General features: G+C 38.9%; 1 protein-coding gene across 1 annotated transcript in view; it reads right to left on the reverse strand.

The window, feature by feature from the left end:
• rab30 (RAB30, member RAS oncogene family) overlaps positions 1 to 25,547 on the reverse strand; it is a 72,825-nt gene extending 47,278 nt beyond the window's left edge. The window contains exons 1-3 of the mRNA XM_051679656.1: positions 25,366 to 25,547; positions 23,132 to 23,230; positions 4,958 to 5,041 (exon numbers count right to left, since the gene is read on the reverse strand). Of these exons, the coding sequence (XP_051535616.1) occupies positions 4,958 to 5,041; positions 23,132 to 23,218 (171 nt within the window). The 5' untranslated portion in view covers positions 23,219 to 23,230; positions 25,366 to 25,547. The remainder of the gene's footprint in view (positions 1 to 4,957; positions 5,042 to 23,131; positions 23,231 to 25,365) is intronic.
• Between the last annotated feature and the right edge of the window lie 225 nt (positions 25,548 to 25,772).

The raw sequence follows: 25,772 nt of genomic DNA on the forward strand, positions 1-25,772 counted from the left end.
TAAAGTCAGGAGACTGTGATGGCCACTCCAGAACCTTCACCTTTTTCTGCTGTAACCACTGGAGGGTCAACTTGGCCTTGTGCTTAGGGTCACTGTCGTGCTGGAAAGTCCAAGAGCATCCCATGCGCAGCTTTTGTGCAGTAGAATGCAAATTGTCTGCCAGTATTTTCTGATAACATGCTGCATTCATCTTGCCATCAATTTTCACAAGACTCCCCGTGCCTTTAGAGCTCACACACCCCCAAAACATCAGTGAGCCACCATGTTTCAAAGTGGGGATGGTATTCTTTTCACTATAGGCCTTGTTGACCCCTCTCCAAACATAGCGCTTATGGTTGTGACCATAAAACTCTATTTTGGTCTCGTCACTCCAAATTACAGTGTGCCAGAAGCTGTGAGGCATGTCAAGGTGTTGTCAGGCATATTGTAACCGGGCTTTTTGTGACATTGGCGCAGTAAAGGCTTCTTTCTGGCAACTCGACCATACAGCTCATTTTTGTTCAAGTATCGTCGTATTTTGTGTTCCTTGAAACAACCACACTGCCTTTTTCCAGAGCAACCTGTATTTCTCCTAAGGTTACCTGTGGGTTTTTCTTTGTATCCCGAACAATTCTTCTGGCAGTTGTGGCTGAAATCTTTCTTGGTCTACCTGACCTTGGCTTGGTATCAAGAGATCCCCGAATTTTCCACTTCTTAATAAGTGATTGAACAGTACTGACTGGCATTTTCAAGGCTTTGGGTATCTTTTTATATCCTTTTCCATCTTTATAAAGTTCCATTACCTGGTTATGCAGGTCTTTTCTGCTCCCCATGGCTCAGTATCTAGCTAACAAACTCATTGACTATTTATACACAGACACTAATTGCAATTTAAAAAGCCACAGGTGTGGGAAATTAACCTTTAATTGCCATTTAAACCTGTGTGTGTCATCCTGTGTGTCTGTAACAAGGCCAAACATTCAAGGGTATGTAAAATTTTGATCAGGGCCATTTGGGTGATTTCTGTTATCATTATGATTTAAAAAGGAGCCAAACAACTATGTGATAATAAATGGCTTCATATGATCACTATCCTTAAATAAAAGATTTGCATGATCAAATCTTTTATAGTCTTATTTTCAAAATCACTGCCAAAATTTCTGCCAGGATATGCAAACTTTTGAGCATGTGTGTATATATATATATATATATATATATATATACATACATACATACACACACACACACACACACACACACAGCCAAAAGTTTGGAATAATATACATATTTTGCTGTTTCGGAAGGAAATTGGTACTTTAATTCACCAAAGTGGCATTCAACTGATCACAACGCATAGTCAGGACATTACTGATGTAAAAAAACAGCACCATCACTATTTGAAAAATGTCATTTTTGATCAAATCTAGACAGGCCCCATTTCCAGCAGCCATCACTCCAACACCTTGTACTTGAGTAATCATGCTAAATTGCTAATCTGGTACTACAAAAATCACTTGTCATTATATGAAACACTGCTGAAAGCTGTTTGGTTCATTAAATAAAGCTTAAAATTGTCTTTGTGTTTGTTTTTGAGTTGCCACAGTATGCAATAGACTGGCATGTCTCAATATTAGGTCAAAAATGACAAAAAAGAAACAGCTTTCTCTAGAAACTCGTCAGTCAATCATTGTTTTGAGGAATGAAGGCTATACAATGCTTGAAATTGCCAAAAAACTGAAGATTGCATACAAAGTTGTACACTACAGTCTTCAAAGACAAAGGATAACTGGCTCTAACAAGGACAGAAAGAGATGTGAAAGGCCAGATGTACAACTAAACAACAGGATAAGTACATCAGAGTCTCTGGTTTGAGAAATAGATGCCTCAAATGTCCTCAGCTGACAGCTTCATTGAATTCTACCCACTCAACACCAGTTTCATGTACAACAGTAAAGGGAAGACTCAGGGGTGCAGGCCTTATGGGAAGTATTGCCAAGAAAAAGCCGCTTTTAAAACAGAAAAACAAAGAGAAAAGGTTAGAGTGGGCAAAGAAACACAGACATTGGACAACAGATAATTGGAAAAGAGTGTTATGGATCTTAACCCCATTGAGCTTTGTGGGATCAGCTAGACTTTAAGGTGCGTGAGAAGTGCCCAACAAGACAGCCACATCTATGGCAAGTGCTACAGGAAGCATGGGGTGAAATGTCACTTGAGTATCTGGACAAATTGACAGCTAGAATGCCAAGGATCTGCAAAGTTGTCATTGCTGCACGTGGAGGATTTTTTGATGAGAACTCATTGAAGTAGTTTAAGAAGTTCTGAAAAAAACAAAAAACAAATTGTAATAGTAATTTTTCATGTTATTAATGTCCTGACTATACATTGTGATCAGCTGAATGTCACTTTGGTGAATAAAAGTACCAACTTCTTTCCATAAGAGCAAAATCTGTACATTATTCCAAACTTTTGGCCGCCAGGGTATATATACACACACACAGCAAATTCTACTTATTACTGGTGGTCTTCACTGTAAGATTATAATACATGAGTCATTTTAAAGCTACTAAAATAACCCAGCCAAGAGCAGTGAAAGGTTTTCTCGTTTTCTTGTTATTGTTGTTTGATTATTATTAATGACATGCTAGACAGAAACAGAGCTGGAATTACACATTTATAATTTAAACATTTTGATACATCTCAGCCTTTTTTCCCCACTGTTTATGTTTACTTTAGGAATAACACTCTGTGTTTACATTCATACCTCGATAAGTCAGCAGATGGGTATTTTGACAGAATTTTTAAGTGTTTTTGAGCATTCTTGCGCGAATCCACGCAAATCGTGAGCACTCTTGGAACACACACGCACGCAGGATACAGAGCTGAGGAAAAGTTGTACTCTGTCAACATGTTCTACACAGACGGATTTAACTGTTGTACACCGTCTCCGTGTTTACATCCGCTTCTCCCGCTGTACACATTAGATGCGCTCCACTGGGAAAAAGGATGTCGAACTGCCTGGGAGTTGTGGATCCCTGGGCTGCAGGATTCACGTTAATCAGACCCAGTACACAAATATCGATCCATTGCTTTTCAGAATTGATATTGAATCGACCAAATAAAAATAAACAAAATTAATCTAGGTGTTGTTTGAAAGCAGAGATCCTTCTGCTGGACTGCTATATTTTGTTCTGGATATCTGAGACACAACATTGGATTATTTACTAGGCCTGTCGTGATTATTAAATAGCTGTCTGATTGCGTTTATTTGAGATAACTGCTATTATTGGGCATTCTAATTCCAATCACATTTTAATGTCCAAATAAAGGAATTTTAAGCGAATATACAGTATAAATGCCATGAACATGTTTGTGTTTCATTCAGTTGAACTCAGAGTCTGAGAATCAATGAGCCACACCGCAGACGTCAACCAGCTCCTGTCTGGAAGAGCGCGTGAAGCACTCTGATGCGCGCACTGTCAGCAGAGTCTCGTGCCAAACTCCCACGAAAATATAAACGAACAAGTATAAACTGTGATAGTGAATGCAATGCGCTCCGGTTTCACTTTAAACAACCATGTATGGTAAATGTTCCTGGTTCATACATGCAGTGACACAGAGGCGGCAAAGCACGCTTACTCTATTTCTGTGGAGTGATGAAATGATGAAACAAAATCTCAATGTGTGAATGTGAAGAAATTAGGACAGAAATATTACTATTGCATAATATAATAAAATATTATACAGTGCATCCGGAAAGTATTCACAGCGCTTCACTTTTTCCACATTTTGTTATGTTACAGCCTTATTCTAAAATGGATTAAATTCATTATTTTCCTCAAAATTCTACAAACAATACCCCATAATGACAACGTGAAAGAAGTTTGTTTGAAATCTTTGCAAATGTATTAAAAATAAAAAACGAAAAAAATCACGTGCACTGGATGCACTGTATAAATATAATAAAATATATAAAAATATTTATATAAAAATATATAAATGTAAAATATGAATTAAAAAAACAAGTGTAAATGTAAAATTGACCAAAACTAAAGTTGACAAAAAAGACATATTAACATACAAAGAAATATTTTGATATTTAAAACATTATTTTTCATGTCATTCATAAGTTTTTAAAGCCTTAAAAGGAAATCAAATGTCCCTGTTTTATTATTTGATTTATATACTGTATTCCAATTTTAATATGTAAAAACGACACAAAGGCGTATGAAGTACACATGCAGAAAAAAGCACACCTTAAGAAATATGACAATTTAAATGACAATTAATCATGACAGTCCTTTAAGAGACAATTAATCGTCATAGCCCTAAAACAGACAATTAATGATCATAATAGCAATTATTTGTTTGGCAATTAATAGTCAGCCAAATTTCATAATCTTGACAGCCCTATTATTTACCCAAGCAAGCTCACAGATGAGTAGAAAATGGCTCATTCTAAAGAAAAGAGCCTAAGGGAAGAGCTAATATAGAGTTTGTGGCAACTTAGCGCTTATAGAAGCAGTGATCAAACAGACATTAGCCATTTGTCTTTGTTGACCTACAGAGATCATATTTTACTTTGTGATTATTTTAACCCCTTAAACTCCACGTGGGCAGGACCAGGAGTGTGTAAAACGTACTTAGATATATAAATAGTCATATGTGGTACCATTTGACAGCTTAGAATTTCAACTTTTCATAGAACTACATGACATTTGCATTTATGGTAGATAAAATTACAACAGAAGACCTGAAAACTTCCACGTCACAAATGAATGCCACCCTGTGGTAATGCTGTAGAAATACAGTTCAAATGAATATGAAGAAACCAAAAGTAAGGTCAACAACTACGAATGTCACTGAATGAAGAATGTTTTTATGTGTGAACAATAATTAGTCAATATTCAAAGTATATTACAAAACAATTACCTCAAAGCTTTACCAAGAAATCAATAAACAAAAGCGTCATACCAACCTTTACTTTTACTCCTTTTATTTCAACAGTTTTGATCATGAAATCAACTCCAATGGTGGCACCTTGTCCAGGGGGGAACAGGCCCTAAAAATTGGAGAAGTGGAAATGTAACAATTGCTTGATTTGTTTTTCATTAAAAAATAAATAAATAAATAAAACACCAGTGCTTATGTTGCTTTTGATATTCCTGACTACAGATGGGGGATAGTTAACCCAAATTTCTTAAATCTTGACATCTGGCCCGACTGGTACACAGTGGAGGCAGGCTTCAAGAAAGTGATTTTTTTTAAGCTGCACGCGATTGCCAGGTACTCAAATCTGGTATCATTATATATCAATAAGATGTTGCATTTTCAATTTCTAGTGTTTATCATCAACCATTTGGCTCAACCTGCAACAATATAACCCAACTGGGCGCAAAACTGCAAACCTGGCAACACTGTGTCTAGTACAACACTTTGCACATGAGAAAATGAGCCTCTCGCATGAACGTGCCAAGGAAACTGCGGATGTCGTGATTTATAGTGAATATTAGGAGAGTGAATCTTTGGGTTGAAAGCAAATTGATTCGATTCACGATTCATGTGATGTGAAAAGTAACATTAAAGCTCATTAACATTAAAAGGCATGTTTAAAAAAAACAGATATCAAAGTAGTACGTAAAAACGTTTATTAAACGTTAATTAAACTTTAATTAATGAGAGAAACGTAATTATCATAAACCATTTTGTTTAAAAAATAAAAGGGATCATAAAAATTGCATTTTTGTTTTTCATTTAGTACTGCCCTGAAGAAGCTTTTTGACAAAGGCCATGTTCACACAGCAGCAGAATACAGTTGTCAATCCTGTTTTGAGTGCTTAATACGGTTACGTTCACAAAAAGGACGGTTATTTACGGGTGTGACAACCAAACTGACACCCGCAAATTTTCAGGTCTCACAACCGCATTCTCGACAAACCCATGCTGTGTGAATGGAACCGTACTGGACAACTAGTTGTCTGTCACGTCATTTAATGTGAGAGAGCCACGATGCACTGTACACGCGTGTCTCGTGTGTTTCATGTGGGATTTCGTTAACTCACGGAGATGGTGAAATTATTTGTGTAAATTAAGAGTACACGTTGTGTAATGTAGCTTCAGAAGGGCAGTATTACATAAAAAATATATGTTATCTCTTAATTTTGTATACATTCTGAAAGGGGTATGAAAACATATAAAACAAAAGGGTTACGCAAACCTCTACATAACTGTATATATAGTTTGGGAACATTTTATTTTATATTTTGTTTTTCACGATTTAACCACATTTTAGCTTTTTGGCAGCAAAAAGCTAAGAAATAGATCGGCTTCTATTAAGCTCGTTGTTGAAAATGCATTTTTATTTGGGCATTTCTAACTTGCACTGACTGACAGGATGACAGAGCGTGAGCGCAAAGTGCACAATGTCATTGCCATGGTAACCAGATACATTTCAGCAGATTTGATGAAAGACTAGAATGAAAGTATGTCAAATCAATGTGCGACACAACAAAATTGCTTCTCTTCTCTGCAAACGACACCAGAGACAATAGTGAGAGGACAATGACGATGTTTCATTTAAGAAGAACAATTCTGTAAGCCTACAAGCCGAAACAGAGACATAATTCATATTTTTTGAGAATTGTAGAGACACCAGGATACACTTCTTAAAACCGAGACTGTCCCAGGACTTCTGGTCACGCTACATAAATATACGTCCTGTGTCTTTTATATTTCCACGTATTTTGCTACAAGTATATTCCAAACGGACTCCCGAAACCAACTTCTCATTTTATAATGCCTCGATTTATAATGACTGGACCTCACTGCTATTTTTAATGTCAGGAAAATATATCAGGCACAGTGATATACATATTAAATAATGTATATTAAGACAAAACACCATAAGCAGACTTTCATATATTTGCAGTACCAAGGGTTGATGAACAGCAACTATTTATTTTGAAGTATATAATTTTCCGGGGGTGTGTATCAGCTGCACGTCCAATGCCGGTGTTTGCAAGTTGATTAGAGCCATCAACACGCTGGATTGAGCAGCTCCAGTGACTCTGGAAAAATGACAAAACCTCTTACCTCATTGTTCAGTCAGTTTTCATCACATTATGAGAGAAAAAAAAAAAAAGGACTGCTCTCTATAAAAAAAACAAAAAACATTGGATTGTCAAAGGACGATTTGTTGGACACCATGTGAATAGCGGCATATTGTTCCAATTCAAAAACCCATTCGGAATGAAAAATTATATACCAAAAAAACAGACTTGGTATGAATACACCTTAAGGGTGCAAGTACACAGGGCCTAAAACTCTAACAGAAGATTCATATTTAGTTCTACTCCTTAGTAAAACAAAAAAAAAAAAAAAAAAAAAAACGAGCGATGTCAGTTCCCTTTCAAGTCGGTCACTTCAACGCTGTATCAATTGTTGATGCTATGGGGGAGCTACTTCCAGAAATGACGATCTTTAAAGCCCTTTACAATCACACCAATCTATTAGCAGATTGAGCTTGACGCTCCGCCCCTGATGCGCAATTTATCGCAGGCATAACCCCATTTTATCAGAATGTTCTTCTTCAGGTTCGCGATAACATCTCTCCCACTCCGGACACATGAATCTTCGTTTTGTCGTTGAAACTACACATTTACAGTGAGTGGATTATTTCTACCTCCCTGCCTGTGCTCCATCAAACAGCCTATCCTTTTTACACTTCCTTGTTTGCTATGATACTGTGCATTGTGTTTCTTTCAGTGAAATAAAAGGTTCTTTTGCTTAATGGCGTCTTTATAAAGATGACATTTTGCAAATGTTTTCACAAGCACATGAAAAAACGAGCGATTTATCCCTCTCTCTCTGATGGGCACGAGTGCTCAATGACACTGACAGTGTTCTCTGTGAATGCATGAAAAAGACGCTTTGCTCTCGGCTCGCTTTCGTTCTGAAAGCCGAAGCCAGTCCCTCTCCGCCCACTATTCTCCTGTTGTGGCTTCTGAGGAACCGCATAAGAGAGGCACTTGAGGACAGGGAATAGAGCATGGAGATTTGAGATGGGTTTGTCGCTGGCCCAGCCTTGCGTGCCTCCTCTCCTCCATATCAAAACTGCTCCCCTCTCCTCTTGGCATACTCCTTCCGTGGCTCTCGAAAGACTGCACAAGGGAGGCAAACAAGGTTGGGATGAACAGCAAGGAGAACTCAAAGTGCTTCGCTCTCAGCTTGCTTTTGGGGAAGCTGACGCCGGTCCCCTCTCCTCCCTGTATCTAGTGAGGATGAGATACAGTGCAAAGAGTATTTGCAGATGATTTGTTGCTGGCTTAAGCTTGCGTCTTTCCTCTTTTCTATCTTCAGCAGCCTCACCTATTCAGAAATGCGACCATAGTGATTTGTAGCCCATTCCGACATGCTGCAATCGTTAATGTTTGCCCGTGGTGATCATACCAGGGATATCACAGATAACTAGGCTTCATCAGTGAGACATGTATGCATTCAGGTAAGGCGCACAACATAATTTCCCCCCACGGGCAGGAAAAATGGAAAAAGCGGCATCTAAGACTGCATTGCTTGACGTTTCTCACTTGAGCCTCAAAAAAATAAAAAAAATAAAAAATTAAATAGAAGAATGAAGTGTGCACCATGTTGAGCCTCTGAGTTTCACCGCCGGTTTCATTCCTTCGGAGGCTGCACAAGCTGTCAGGCTGGGAGAGAGGAGAACCCAAACAGGTAAGTAATAATTAATTTCAGCCTTTATTGAAGAATAAACTGAAAGGGAAAGCAATGATGGAGAAATGCAGTAACCAGTCCAGGAATGAATAGGGGAAACCAGCTGGGCAGGAACGTTGGCCAACCAGCAGGGGGCAGGAGAGGACGCCCTAGAGTGGCAGCAGTAGGGGCGAGGCTGAGGGATGCGGTGCCGGCAGGGAGCAGAAGAACCACCACTAGCGGCTTGATGTTGGAGGCAGACTGGAATACACAGAGGCAGGAGGAGAGAATAATCGGGATAAGAGGGGGAAAATGGCAAGGATGGCAGGTAAAGGATTCTCGCTGGAGAAGAGGAGGCAAGCCCACCGTGCCCACCGTCTCAATTGTGATAATACGTGAGAGGTGAGCACTTAGCGAAGGAAAAATACAACAGACCCGCGAGGGAAAACGTGAAGCACGCAGACAAAAGGCGAACTCACATTTCAGCCAGAAATGCAGACACGAGCAGATTATGATGACTTGACATTCTTCCTATTCAGTGAGAGTCCCTTTATGGTGCATATTAAACGCGCCACACCACGAATTGGTGCTCCTGCCACCAAGGTCTCTGCCCCGGAGATTGGCAGGTCTATGGGTGGCTTGGTGTCTTTGAAGTGACACTCCTTGCTAAATTTGTCAAGAATTCGCTTCTCACTTTCCCTGCTGTTGTGAGCCGGGAACGAGAGTGTGGCATATCCTCTGTTACACAGGATGGTTCATCCTGTTTTACAATTGTTGACACAATGCCAGAAGACTGCCATTTCGTAACAAGGGGAGTTTAGGCGTCTCCGTGTTGCCAAGTAGCCCTCTTGCTTTCCCTGCTGTCAGGAACTGGGAACGTGTTTGTGGCATGACACAGGTAACTTCGATGACCACTGTTGTTGACAACATGCCATAGGACTACCATGTCACAACACAGAGATTTTAGGTGCCTCCATATCGCCTAGTGCCCCTCACACTTTCCCCACTGGTGCGAGCCGGGAACATGTTTGTGGCATGACACATGACACTTCGATGGCTGTTTTCACTGTGGTTGATGCCATGCCAGAAGACATGACATGATTCTCATGTTCCAACAAAGTTTTTGAGCCCTGTTGCTGTTGCACAAGGAGAAGCTACTCACAATGGAGACTATGTGCTTCAGTTTGCCAGGCGTCTGCCTTGCTTTAACGCCATCTTCTCCAATGTCACGGTGCGGGACGTGCCGATTTTGCGCTCAGGAGGTACAATGCCTCCTCACCAGAGATGCGATAGGTGGCTTGCTGCTATTTTATACTAACACCAGGTAGGATGTTGGACTTTGACCATGCTGGACTTGAGAAGCTTGAATCATGCACACAGAAAGTCTCTGTTCAAGATGACTATTCAGAGACAGATTTTGTCTCACATCTGTCCTCTGAACTGGTGTGTTAATGATCTGAACGATGTGTTCTTTTGCAGAAAGCCACTCGTAACAGGCCAATCTTGAGATTCGCCTTTGAGGGGACCGCATACCAATTAAAACCCCTTCAAGTCCCTTACTCCCTGCATAAAAATGAAATGTGTCGATGCGGCGCCTGTGTATTGAAGTACCTCAACGACTGGTTGATTTCAGCACAATCCGAGCAACAAGTGTGAAAGCACAGGGATCTGCTGCTTACACCACCTGATGGTATTTGGGCCTCAAAAGTGAATTGGGCGAAAAGCGTGGTGTGACGTGGCCAGACGGTCAGTTGTCACTACGGACATGTTCAACTCAGGCCTTGTGTGATGGTCACCTGGTGTTCAACAATGTGGCACATACTGCTTGCAGTCTTTATGGCTCTGAGAGCTTTTGGACAGTCGTGCAGGTTCATGGTCTGTTCCATATGGAGAACACTACAGTTGTGGCCCCGGAGGCTTCACCAGTTAGCCTGGTTTTTCCAAGGTTACAGTATGTGAACCCTTTGGAATTAGCTGTTTTACTGCATTAATTGGTCATAAAAAGTGATCTCATCTTCATCAAAGTCTCAAGTATAGACAAACACAATGTGCTTAAGCTAACAACACAGAAACTATTATAATATTTCATGTCTTTATTGAACACATCCCATTAAGCTTTCACAGTACTGTGGAAAAAGTAAGTGAACCCTTGGATATAATAGCCGTTCGCTCCGTTTTTGGCAGCAATAACCTCAACCAAGTGTTTCCGGTAGCTGCAGATTAGACCTGCACAATGTTCAAAAGGAATTTTGGACCATTCTTCATATCAGCCATATTGTTAGGATGTCTGTTGTGCACAGTTATTTTGAAGTCAATCCACAGCATCTCTTCTGGGTTAAGGTCTGGGCTCTGACTGGGCCACTCTAAAAAATGTTTTTTTTTTGTTTTTTTTTAAAGCCATTCTGTAGTGGTTTTACTTTGATGTTTAGGGTCATTGTCCTGCTGCATCACACAACTTCTACTGAGCTTCAGCTAGCACACAGCCACCCTGACATTATCCTGTAAGATATCTTGTCAAACTCGATGATGAAAAGCAGTCCAGGCCCCGAAGCAGCCCCAAATCATGACGCTACCTCCACCGTACCTCACCGTTTGGATGATGTTTTCATGTTGGTATGCAGTGCCCTTTTTACGACATATGTAGTACTGTGTTCTTCCCAAACAATTTAACCTTAAGATTTATTAGTCCACAAAAATTTTTCCCAGTAGCATTGTGGAATGTCAAGGTGGTCTTTGGCAAACTTCAGGCACGCAGCATTATTTTTTTTATTTTTTTATTTTTTTAAAGCAGCAGCTTCCTTTGTGGTGTCCTGCCAGTTTAATGTTTTCCGTATAGTAGACTCATGGACAGAGATGTTAACCAGTTTTAATGATTCTTTCAAGTCTTTATCTGTCACTCTAAGGTTCTTTTTTTTACCTCATTGAACATTCTGGGGTGTGCCCTTTGAGTCATCTTGGTTGGATGGCCACTTCTAGGGAGAGTAGCCACAGTGTTAAATCGTCTCCATTAATTAGTCTAACTGTGGAAAAATTAATATCTAAGCTCTTCAAGATAACTTTGTTAGCCTTTCCAGCTTTATGCAAAACAACAATTCTTGATCGTAGGTCTTCCGAGATCTCTTTTTTTGCTTCGTCAGCAGATGCTTCTTGTCAATAGCAAACTCAAAATGTTTGAGTGCTTTTCATAAGTCAAAGTAGCTCTAACCCACACCTCCAATCTCATTTCATAAATTGGATGCCAGGTTTGCCAACTTCTGACACTAATTAGCTTTTATTTCCATTCCATTAAAGGGGTCAAGAAATGGAAAATGAGGGGTCACGTGACGCCATGCAAGAAGCAGGTGTGTGAGCGATGAGCTCTGTGCACTTTGCTAATTTTTGATGATTCTCATGTTATAATCTGGTGAAATTCGATACACCCAGTTACACATTTGCTCTTTGAGAAGTCAAAATCCTCGGGCTCTGGAGACAATAAAAGACACTTACGTATTCAGGATGAAAGCCCCGACAGGCCTACAGACCGGGGACTTGATTTAGATGGCGCGGCGGGAGAGGAGATCCAGCGTCAGTTGTCCAACATGTTGGTGATGCTGATGAAGGTTCTTGCTGACTTGGAGGATCTCGCTGTAATACGTCGATCGATTACGGCGATGGAAATAAAAGTCTCTGATATTGTTACAAGTGACTGATGTTGAGAGACGAATTGATTAGTTGGAGTTTTCGGAGAGGGAATTAACCGCTAAAAGTTGATTTGGATCTTGAGAATAGAAACCGCAGGAATAATGTTCGAATAGTTGGAATTCCTGAGCATGAGGAGGGCAGAGATATGGTGAAATTCCTGGACGAGCTCTTCCCAAGTCTGCTCAACATAACAGGCCACAAGCTGGAAATCGAGCGAGCTCACAGAGTCCCTGCTCGCAGATCTGCTGAGGGAGACAGGCCCTGATCGATTCTGAGATTTCTGAGATCATCCGATAAAGATCTTGTGTTGCGCCAGGCGAGGAGCAAAGGAAAGCTTTCTTGGAGGAATCATAATATTTTACTTTGTGAGTTCGACGAGAGAAACACGATCGGTTCAGGGAATGCAAGAAACACTTGCATCAATGTAAGATCACTTTTGCATTGATGTTTCTGGCCAAGCTGAGAATAGAAGTGAAGGACGGTTGCAAAGTATTTACATGTCCCAATCAGGCAATGTCTTTTATAGAATCAATGGGTGAGTAAACCATTAGATGTTTCTCATGTGAGTGGGTTGACTCGCTGTACTTACTCTGGCTTTTGAGGAAGCTGGGCATAAGTTTGGTTTCTTTCTGCATTGGCTCCACCTAGCGGCTGGAGTTTGTTTGTGAATAACACTTTTCTTTAAAGAAACTTTTGCATTGATGGAAGATCACTTTTACTTTTACATTGAAGTTCCCGGCCAGTTTGAGAGTGGACACTACGGATGACCGCAAAATATCTACATGCTGCTCACACAAAGGATGTCTTTTATAAAGTTGACGGATTGTGTGAGTCATGGTATATACATTTATGTGGCCTCCGAGTGAATTGACTTGATCATCCAGGGAACTGGGATGCCGGATTTGTTTCTTTTTGCGTTGGTTCCGCCTAGCGGCTGGAGTATGTTCTGTTGAATAACACTCCTTTGGAACAGCTGGGAATTAATCTTTCATTCTTCATGCTTATCCCTCCTGCTGGCTGGAGTTTGTTTTGTTGAGTAGTTTTAAAGGACATTGGAATGATTATGTCATCTGCTGAACTCATAACAGCCGGCTCACTGAACATTCGTTTGTCTGTCCGAGGAATCTGAACGGTTTTATATCGGCTGAAATTTGTTTTGTGAAGGAACACACTTTTGAGACAGTTCTGTGAATTAATCTACATGCTCTTTGTGTTCATTCTGCCTATTGGCTGGGGTTTATTTTACAAAGTATTTTCTGTTATGTAATTTTGCCTCACAAATTTGTGAGGCAAAATTGTGCATTCCGATGGCAAAGTTGTCGTGGGGGCTCGTGGGCATTCATGGACCTTTTGAGTTTAAAGGGATTGTCACCGGTTGGCACTTTCGTGCGTGGGGTTAATGCGCACGTTTTTCTTTTTTCTGTTTGTTTTGTTTGGGGGGAAGTTCGGGTTTGATTGTTTCACTAATGTGGACTGTATAATTTTGTTTTTGACAATTTTTTCTACTATATCAAAATGTCAATTGTTAAAATGAGTGGATTGTCTCTCTCCACATGGAATGTAAATGGGTTGGGGCACCCCATAAAATGAAGGAAGGTTATTTCTTTTCTTAAACATAAGAAATATGATAGTGTTTCTTCAAAAACGCATCTTTCCTCGCAGCTGAAAAATTTGGGAAGATATGGGGTGGACATGTTTTCTTTAGTGCTGGCTCAAGTAAGAGCAAGGGAGTCATTACATTGGTAAATAAACATTTACAATTCAAATGTCTCAAACAGATTAAAGATAAATTAGGGAGAGTAATTATTGTTTTAGCTGAAATTCAGGGGCAAAGGTTGATTTTGGCTAATATTTATGCACCTAATGCTGATGATCAGGGCTTTTTTAAAGATCTTGAAGGGATGTTGCAAACCGCTGGCACCCCTCATGATATAATATTGGGAGGAGACTTTAATCCTTTGATGGACTCAGTCCTTGATCATAGTGAAGCAAAAGTGTGTAAGCCCCCTAGAGCAAGGGGAATGTGTCACAGGATGTGTAAAAATCTTGGTCTTACAGATATTTGGAGACTTTTGAACCCATCTGGTAGGGACTATTAATTTTTTTTTTCATCAGTCCACAAGATTTATTCAAGAATAGATTTTATATATATATATATATATATATATATATATATATATATAAGTCCCTCATTTCATCTGTTGTTGATTGCTCAATTGGAAACATCTTAGTCTCAGATCATGCCCTGGTGAGTTTAGAGGTGTTGCCACATATAGAGAAAAAGAAATCATATAGTTGGCACTTTAATGTATCCCTTTTGCAAAATCCTGATTTCCAACAAATGTTAAAGACTGAAATCAATGTTTACATGGAGACCAACTGGTCCTCAGTATCCTCTGTGGGCGTGGCTTGGGAGGCACTTAAGGCGGTTCTTAGGGGTCAGATCATACAGTATGCCTCATTCATCAAAAATTCCAAAGCACGAGAACTCGTGGCGTTGAAGGAAATATTAAAAGTGCCGAGGCAGAGCTGAAGCGCCGTTTGTCATCTGATGGCCTCAGAGAATTGACCCAATTGAAATATAGATATAATACTATTTTGTCACAGAAAGTGGAATTTTGGTTATTCAGGGCAAGACAGTCATACTTTGAATCAGGGGACAAATCAGGAAACCTTTTGGCTAGATATATAAAGCAGAGAGAGTCTTTTCCTACCATTCCCTCAGTGAAATCTGCTGGTGGTGAAATATTTACCTCGGCCATTGATATTAATAATGCTTTTAAAGAATTCTACCTTGATCTCTATAGTTCCACATCTTCGTCTACTGATGAAGATATTAAAAACTTTGTGGAACCATTAGAACTCCCTAAATTGATGACTGAGCAAAAGAATTATCTTGATTCTGAGATAACCTTGGAGGAGCTTGATGAGGTAATTAAGGCCCTGCCTACAAGCAAGGCTCCGGGGCCTGACGGCTTTGCCGCTGAGTTTTTCAAATCATATGCTACAGAATTGGCTCCACTTTTATTAGAAGTTTATACAGAAGCATTAAAGAATGGAAAGCTCCCGCCAACCATGACACAAGCCCGGATCAGTCTGATTCTTAAAAAGGACAAAGATCCAAGCAAGTGTAAAAGTTACCGTCCAATTTCCCTGATCCAGTTAGATGTAAACATTTTGTCAAAAATTCTGGCTAACCGATTAAGTTATGACATCACTTATACATATAGATCAGGTGGGGTTTATTTGGGGCCGTAACTCTTCTGATAACATTAGGCGTTTCACCAATATCATGTGGTCAGTAGCGAATGATCAATGTCCGGTCGCTGCCATCTCACTTGACGCCGAAAAAGCATTTGACATGGTAGAATGGGATTATCTTTTTAAGATTTTGGAAATGTATGGGTTTGGGAATACTTTTATTGGTTGGATTAAGTTACTTTATAGACACCCTGTAGCAGCGGTACTAACAAATGGATTAATTTCAGATTATTTTACTCTGGATAGGGGCACTCACAGGGTTGCCCTCTTTCCCCATTATTGTTCTGTCTTGCCCTGGAAACTTTAGCAGCCGCGATAAGAAAGGAGGATGATTTTCCAGGGGTGATTGCGGGAGGTGTGGCGCATAAGCTTCTGCTTTACGCAGATGATATTTTATTATTCGTCTCCGACCCCACTAGATCTATGCCTTGCCTCCACAGAATTATTCATTCCTTTTCCAAGTTCTCAGGATATAAAGTAACTTGGTCTAAATCCGAAGCTTTGGCTTTGACAGCGTACTGTCCAGTAACGGCCTTCCAGCCGGGTGCCTTCCAGTGGCCCAAACAGGGCATTAAGTATTTGGGAATTTTATTCCCAGCAAATTTGTCTGATTTAGTCAGAGTTAATTTATTTTGATCCCTTAATAAAAAGGTTTTCGAATGATGTGGACAGGTGGGCTTCATTACACTTATCGATGATTGGGAAGGTTAATGTAATTAAAATTAATTGTATTCCAAAATTCAACTACCTGTTACAATCTCTCCCTGTAGATGTCCCCCTCTCTTATTTCAGGCAATTTGATAGCATAGTGAAGTCCTTCATTTGGAATGGTAAACGTGCCAGGTTAAATTTTAATAAGTTACATAGGCGGATGGACAAAGGTGGGCTAGGCCTACCCAAGATTCTGTTTTATTATTATGCATTCGGTCTCAGACATTTGGCACATTGGACGCTTCCACCTGAAAGAGCCCCTCCCTGGTTTTGCATTGAACATGAACTTCTTGCCCCTATTTTGCCATTGCAAAGCCTTTCCATCAAACTAACCAGAGAAGTTAAATCACACCCCGTTATTTCACATTTGCACTCAGTATGGACAAAAGTGTCCAGAGTGTTTAATTCAGATATTTATCTAAATGTTGCCTCGAGCCTATAGCTAAACCCCAAACTATGCATTAATAAGTCCCCTTTTTGTTGGTCTGAGTGGATTGCGAGGGGGGTTAATACACTCTGTGATCTTTATGAGAGTGGTGTGATGAGATCCTTTGAAAATTTGGTTCAATATTTTGGGATCCCCAGATCTCAGTTTTTTAGGTATCTTCAGCTACGACACTTGCTCTGTACTATTTTTGGGAACAGCATACACCCCTCTAGAGCAGCAGATACTCTCGGAGAGGTGATTTCTGCTTTTGGAAAAGGCCATGAGGCATCAGTGTATTACTCCTTATTAATTCAGAGTCTGGGGGATGGAGTCTCAACCACTCTCAAAAGATTATGGGAGAGGGACTTAGACCTGGAATTGGAGGAGGGAGAATGGGCTAGGATTTTAAAAAACATAACTTCATCTAGAGATGCAAGTGTGCGCCTTATACAATTCAAGATTTTACATCGGTTCTATTAGACCCCCTCTAAATTGTATAGGCTTGGTCTTAAAGACACACCCACCTGCTGGAGATGCCAATCAGCCAATAACCCATGTCTTTTGGGGGTGTTTTGAAATTCAAAAGTTTTGGTTAAAGGTGCAGAGTCTGGTATGCAAGGTGTTAGGTATTCAGGTATTATTCTGCCCCAGACTCTATATCTTGGGTGATGAGGCGGTCATTGACAATGTAAGTAGACACATAAAGAATTGGGTCTTAACCAGTGTCAGGATCGCCAGGCAGATCATTTTGAGGGGCTGGAGGTTGGCTGGAGCACCCTCTTTTCAGGAGTGGTACTCGGAGATGGAAAGTGTGGCGGCCATTGAGGAAGTTACTTTCAGAGGAATGGGAGGTATAAAGTGTTCCTGGAAAAATGGGGCTGGTATTTGTCATTTGTGGATGTGTGATTGTTGTTGTGTTTTTTTTTTTTTTTATTTGTTTTTTTTTTTTTTTATGTGTGTGCATGTGTGTCTATGTCATTTAAGACCACTGTTATGTTGCTGGGGTTAGGGTGGGATTGGGAGGGGGAGGAGTAATAGTTGGGGTTAAGTTTGATTCTATGTATATATGTTTTGTTCTATGAGGTACATTTATGTGAATCAATAAAAAATTGTTAATCAGAAAAAAAAAAGAAATGGAAAATGAAATTTCACTTGATATTTAGACATAAGAGTTAACTGTACATTTCAGAACTGAAAACTCCCCAGTCTAAAAAGAGCTTTTATAGTTCCCACCCTGCTGAAACATCTCATTTTGAAAACTGTGTGTTTGTGACATCACAAGACATTGCTCAGTTGTATTTACGCACCCCAGAACATGTGTCATCACACTCTTGGCCCCGCCCTCTAAACAGACAGGGAGACAGACCTAGTGTGACCAACTATGCCTGAACATGAAAGAGAAATCTGGACTATATATAAACTTTTTATTTTTTTGCATATAACATGCATTAGACAGCCGTCTTTTACCATTGTCATGTTTATCGCGCACTTTTAAAAGATGCAGTGTCAAGGTACAACTCTGAAGAGGAGATTCTTCAGCTGCTCTGCCTCTTGCTTTTCTGAACACAAACTGCTCAACATACTGTTCTTTTGCCCATCTGCGCTATTTTTAATTGTTGGTGTATGATGGTGTTGGTGCAAACATGGACTAGCTGGGCATCTTTGACCGTTTGGATACATTTCTGGCAATCTGCACCTCAGTGCACCTATGTGTGTCTATTTATCGTGCTATGGATATGGTACTATGTATTTGCGTGGACTGCTTTTGAACCAATCATAATACGATTCAAGCTTTGCAAAGGAACTGTTATTGAAGGATGGTGCAGTTAAAAACTCTTGGACTTGACTGCAAAAACATGATTAAACAGTTTTATTCATGAATATTTCATATGTCATGACTGTTTGATAGTTATAGTGCTGATGAGTGAACAGTATAATATATATTCGGATGCAATGTGTTGGATGTGTGTTACTTGTAAACCCTGAAATTTAGCTTTATAAAGTTGTGGAGCTTGTTTATTCTCTTCGACTGAGATTCAAATACGACTGTGTATTCGAGGGGCTGTACGATGTAAGCCAATCAGAACAGTGGGTGTTTACATTAAAATTTAAAGGAGACGCTGTGGCCAAAACGGAGCGTTTCAGACAGAGGGCCAGAAACAGGGTGGAAAATGATCATTTATTACTTAACTATGACTGTTTTAGTGCTAAAAACTTTAATAACATTATCAGTGGACCTCAGGGAAGATAATTAAATTATAAAAAAATAGCATTTTATGACCCTTTAATAGTAATCTTTTAAAACCATGTAATATATCTATTAATTAACTTTTAAATAAAGGAGTGTGTTCAACAGCATAATAGCATATTATCCATTTTTACTGTGGTATTTAAAGGTGCACTCAGCAATTTTTTGTTGACATTGTCTTAGATTTACAATGACACCTAGGAGCATGGATGTTGCATCATTTAATCGTTTTGTCATTGTAGAAATTCACTATTCACAGTCAAGCAGGATTCATTTAATCCTTGAGTGAAAGTTTCCAACAACACGTGGGTTACTGAGATTAAGAGAGTAGTATGTGGCTGGTCATGTGATTCTAACATGGCAGCCCCCATGAGGGGACCCTCTCCATGTAGATTAAAACAGCTTTTATTGCTGATATGACTGAAGTCTTCAACTCGTGTGTGGTCATGATCTTATACATTTGAATTTCTTTAGCAGTAAAATTTTAGGAAAAAATTAATGAGTGCACCTTTAATTTCAAATGTCAAGAATTGAGAAATGTCACTCTTATTATACCAGTTTTGGTATACTGTGTATATACAGTATATGTATCAAATTTTCTGCTTAGTTGGCCAAAGGCCTAGTAAATTCTATTGTAAGTGCCTCACTGTCAACACAATTTTTGTTTTGTTTTTAAAGAAAAGGAGGGAAGAGTCAAAATAAATTTTTGTGATAATTAATATTAATACCACAAATGCTGTCAATTGAGCTTAACTTGTATTGAACCCAGAATATTCCTTTAAGTTTCACTTGAGACAAGAGCGCAAGCTGTCAATTGCTCATGTGATATTCAGTGGCTGTCCTGAGGAAATATCAGACTCGAGGTGCTCGAAATCCATTCAGAACAAGTTTCAATGACAGTTACCGAGAGAAATGAGAGCGGGCGTGAACCCGTGAAGGTTGACAGATGAGTGCAGCGTGCATCTGTGAGTGGACAGCTATGAGGGGGTGCACTAGAGAACAAAACCACACACGTCTCCATTCAGTCACACATGTAACTAATTGTATATTTTTACAATATGTTTTTAAATATTGTACACTTTTTGTCCAATTCATTAGATTTTTTGCATTTTAAATCGATTATAGACCAACACTAACAATTCTCAATTCAAAAACCATGGGCCCTATTTGAAGAGCTCTAGCCAAATGCAGCGCTATGCTTAAGTCATAAGCGCAGTCAATGGGCATGGCCATGAAATTTCTGTATTTTCGTGCAAGCATGCACCAAGTTTAGGCCCAAGTGGGTTTGGCAAAATTTTGCGAGCAAAGCACTAATGGGCTGCATCAAGTGCAATTTAATTCTGAGGTTCTTCGGCATCCTAATGTAATATATATTATTATATGTTCATTCCCTGTCAAACACCAGCAATATGAACAAAGACAGCACATTCATAAGAAGTTGGTAGTGTAAATAGACTGTATACAATGAAGAATAAAACATTTTCTATGACAGTGACACACTCCTTTTATAAGCATAGAAAATGTGATTCTCGCCAGGTTGTGGATGTATGCCCCATTAAAATATAGAGAACGTAAATATTATTAATAACTGTCATCTACTGACAAACAAATCATGGCTAACAGTGATCGTATCAGCACAAACTTCACTTCTACCGCTCGATTTTGATAAAAAATAAATAAATACAAATATTGAAACATGAAAAAAATGAAACCAAAAATATTTCTAAATTAAAATTACACATTAAACGAAACAAAAATATAATAAAAATAATAAAGTGGTAAAAAAAAACAAAAAAACAAATCATAACAAATCCAAACATTTTACCCTTTCCAACTTCTTTCAGCAGCCCCTTTTGCAGTGACTTAAAAATAACTAAGACAACAGGTGGAAATACAAAATACCAATACAAATTAGATCATAAACACAATTGTAAATATAAACATAACAATAATAATTGAAAAATAAACCATGACCTATATATAGTTTAAAGAGATAGTTCACCCAGAAATGTAAATTCTCTCATCATTTACTCACCCTCATGCCATCCCAGATGTGTATGACTTTCTTTCTTCAGCAGAACACAATCAAAGATTTTTAGAAGAATATCTCAGCTCCGTTGGTCCTTATAATGCAAGTGAATGGTGATCAGACCTTTTTACTGCCAAAAAAAAAATAAAATAAAAAAATCACATAAATGAAACATAAAAGTAATCCATAAGTCTCCAGAGGTTAAATCCATATCTTCAGAAGCGATATAATAGGTATGGGTGAGAAACAGATCAAAAAGTAATTTTTTTCCCTCTAAATTTCCACTTTCACTTCTGAAAGTAACATGTGGTTCCTGTTTAGTTTCACTTTCACATCTGAAAGTGAAAGTTAAAGTGGAGATTTAAGGCCCAGGTATAACTTCGTTTTTGCAGGTTCCGGATCGGCTCGTGCCCGGTCGACCGCATTGCCTTTCTGAGTATACTTTTCTGACCGCGAATGAATAGGAACGCGTTCAACGCATGCACACTACAACTGCTTTGTGACAGTCTTTTAGTACAGTCAATGGCCAGCGCATGCGCAGATGACGCGCACAGCCGAGGACGCAAATTGTGTCACCAGCACAGCCGTGCGCTTGACCGCACACCGCCTAGATTTTCTTGACTCGCGCATGCGGTCAAGCCGCACAGTTGTGCTGATGATGCAATTTCCATCACACATACTGTGCGTGAAGCACCCGAAGTATACTTTGGCCTTTAGAGTAAAAAAGGACTTGAATATTGTTCTGTTTCTCACCCACACCTATTATATAACTTCTGAAGATATGAATTTAAACACTGGAGTAATATGGATTACTTTTATGTTTCATTTATGTGATTTTTAAAAAGGTCTGATCACCATTCACTTGCATTGTAAGGACCAACAGAGCTGAGATATTTTTCTAAAAATCTCAGTTTGTGTTCTGCTGAAGAAAGAAAGTCATATACATCTGGGATGGCATGAGGGTGAGTAAATTATAAGAGAATTTACATTTTTGGGTGAACTATCCCTTTCTCAAATCTCACATTTTTATTTCATAAAACGGCTATTGTCAGGGACAAAATTTGATGTTCCACAATATTTTCAGTGTTTGGACATGAACTTTATTACCACCTGCTGGTAGAATCTCCAAATTGCAAATGTAGGAATGAAACATCTAAGCGCAATGACCTATTTCTCATGAAAATAGTAAATTGCGCTTTACACCACTTCATTAACATACAATACACCCACAGTTTGCTCACATACACCCACAGATAGCGCAAACAGTCCCACCCACGGCCACTTGCAGACACCAAAATAGCGTTTAGAATTGGCGCGCTCACAAAAATGTAATAAGACGCAACGCATGGTAAAAAACAGAGCACCATATTTCAAGATCGATGCATATAAATTGACAGGATAAGCAGTCCATGCATCGATAAAACAAGTGACTCTTTACACCCCTACTGCATAGGGACACATTTTCATACGTTTCTTCCCAAAAGTGATCATATCACTTCAGGTGCCATGGATTAAACCACTCGAGTCGTATGGATCACTTTCATGCTGCCTTTGTCGTTTTTGGAGCTTAAAAGTTTTAAACCTCCTTGAGGGAACTGAGAAACTCCTTTCACTCATACGGTGTTTTTGTCCATACGTTGCATGTTCCGCAAAAGAAGAAAGTCATCTGAGTTTGAGATGGCAAATGGTTAAGTTAATGAAACAAGGCTGTGAGTGATAGACTTACCATCTCTTCAATGGCATATATGGTATAAAGCTGAATAAAGCTTGTAGATCCTATCTGATTTTCCAAAACTCATGTTGTCTGGAGTTTGTCTACTGAATGTTCTTGGAAAGACATTTTTTTCAATGTTTTGTCTGTGGAATGATCCAGAAACACTTTAAACTGCAGGATAGTACATTGAAGAAACTGTAAGTCTATCCCTCAGCCTCATTTTCATTCCCTTCAAAACTCAAAGATGGTGCTACTGTGAATAAGATCTACAGCATGCTGCCTTGCAAGCCCTGTCATAACACACACCATATTGTTTGTTTGTTTAATACACAAACAGAAACGATAAGAAATTAAATGAGTTATTCCACAAACCTGAGTGAAACGTCGAACGAGACAGGTTTTGCCCACTCCTGCATTTCCTATCAGCACAATTTTGAATAAGTAGTCATAATCCTCCATGCTTATGCTGAGCTATGGGAAAATGAATGGAAGACAGAGAGAGAAATTAATTTAATTGAGAGAGAGAGAGAGAGAGAGAGAGAGAGAGAGAGAAAGAGAGAGAGAGAGAGAGATGGGATAATGTGTGGGTGTTAAGAGTGTGTGCAATGCAAACTAAAGCATGGCCCAACATCCCTCTTACACAAACACTGTTTAAAGTGACAGCTGTATTTTTCCTTCACTGATAAAAACAGCCTTTACTGAACCAACACTTCAAAGACACCAATGATGTAAAGTACTACTATACAAACGAGAGAGAGAGAGAGAGAGAGAGAGAGAGAGGAGAGAGAGAGAATCTATGCCTGATATCTCTAGGGACCTTTTAGGGAATTCTTTGATTTATTAGATCAACAGTCCCTGTGTATTTTACAACACATTTGCTGCTGTCTAAGTGACTCTGAAGTGTTGCTTTAGGAGAACTTGCTATGCATGTCCTCAAAGCCTGTTGCCAAAGCCTATGGTGGGATCCTGAGAGGACTGCAATAAAGAAAGGAGGAATGAAGAAAAACTCACATAGGCCTGGCAGCACACATGCATGCACAGGCAAACATGCTTTCAACAGCTTTAATTAATGCTGCCTTCACGTGACACTGGAATTCACGTATATACGAGTTTCTTACTCTGTTGCACATAAACGACCCCTCAAGTCGTAATTACGACTGGGAAACTCTGGGATAATTTTGATACCCATATTTCCGAGTTGGGAGGAGATTGTATGGTTTCTGTAGAATTATAGGTTTCATACATTTTTCTAAATACAACATTGTTAGCGCTTAGTGTTTTGGTCATATACATTTACGTATTGCATTAATGCATATTGTACATTTTTACACCAAGAAAATAGCATTTTTTGGCCCAACTACTATCATTAGCACAGTAATAGGTAACACAGTGTCAAAATAAGAGTTCCCCAAGAAATATGCAGGAAAGAACCTTCTGTCCTCCATGTTTCCTGTTCTTTCCGACAACAAAGCACTTGAATGCTCATACTCATAACTATAATTATCACTTCAGAAGCGGAAAGTAGGATAATTCCTATAGCACATGAGGGCACCATCAAAGCTGGGGTAGATATGAGCATAAGAAACTTAAAATTATTCAGTTTAAAAACATTGAGCATAGATGCCTGAATCCACACTCCATCACTATGCCACAACTATGTCCCAGCCAATGCAAAAAAAAATAAATAAATAAATAAATAAAACAAATTTATCATTTTCTATGTAGCCTAGTTCATATGATAATCCAAAAAAGTAGGCCTGCAAAAAACGAATCTATAAAATTTAAAAAGACAAAGTTCAACTATTAAGACAACAAATGTTATCATCAATTAGTGATTAAGTCTGTGCTCTTTTATTATTGTTTATATTTCAAACCTTTTTGCACACAATGTATGGCATAGGCTACATGCTTCGATTTGCTCATTGTTTGATGGTGAGTATTGGAAAATGTGGAATGCATGCTTTATAAAATTATGGAAATAAAAAAAATGCTTCAACAGATCCAATGAACCTATTATTCGAACAAATAAATGACAGATCAATCGAGTATCAGAATAGTAATAAATTGGAGCACTACAAAAAGCCTTGATTCCATTGTTAAATAAAGTAATCTTAAATTATTTTATTTTTCTCACTTGACTGAATAATGTTTACTTTGCAAACTTTTTACTTTCGTTTTTATTTTTTTATTTTTTATTAGGACAACTACTGTAACCATTGCATCTGTTTCTGGAATGTGTGGAAAGATGGAACAATAAGTGTTAATATTGTAATTGGCCTATGTGTTATTAAAATAAATACAATAAAACTATCAGGGCATTTTTTTCGAATAAAATAACAGATTTAGGAGTTAATTTATTGATCAGCAATAGGAAAAGAGGAAAGGATATGCGGTATCTCTCTGAAAACAAAAAGACATGGATGTGGCATAATCGATGTCTACTGCATTATAGAATCCTTCTCAATTGTGCAAACTACTCATGTCCACACGTTTTAATTTAGTTTGAATGAAAAACAGCAGGTACAATGTTCTTTATATAACCTACCGTTAGCTAGCAGGATGCTCTGCACATTAAAGGTCACGTTTTAAATCATCTTTACACTTACCAAAGACAGGGGATTCACCCCAACTGCTTCTATTATCCTAAATTCATGCAGTCGTTGCTTCCGGAACTAAATTTAAACGATACTGGCAATCCTACAACGCAAGCAATTTCGGCAGATTTTCGGTTCCAATGTTGCACAATGATCGCAGAGTTTTCCTCGTTTTTAACAATGACATCATGCTGCTTCCCCAGTGGAAGCCTAGCCCAAAAACACTGGGGGAAGAAATAGAGCAGTGCCTTCTGGGGCTTGTAGTTCTACGTCAACGCGCACCGAATTTTTGGGATTTGGCCAAACCCTGTCTAAAAAAATAACTACTCCACACATTTTACGCTGTTTGGCTAGTCAGACTGTCAAAGAATGTGTACATATTGAAATGTAGACACATTATTTATTATACATATTGCCTG

The sequence above is a fragment of the Myxocyprinus asiaticus genome, chromosome 39 (assembly GCF_019703515.2).
Source record: "Myxocyprinus asiaticus isolate MX2 ecotype Aquarium Trade chromosome 39, UBuf_Myxa_2, whole genome shotgun sequence".
NCBI classification, from domain to species: domain Eukaryota; kingdom Metazoa; phylum Chordata; class Actinopteri; order Cypriniformes; family Catostomidae; genus Myxocyprinus; species Myxocyprinus asiaticus.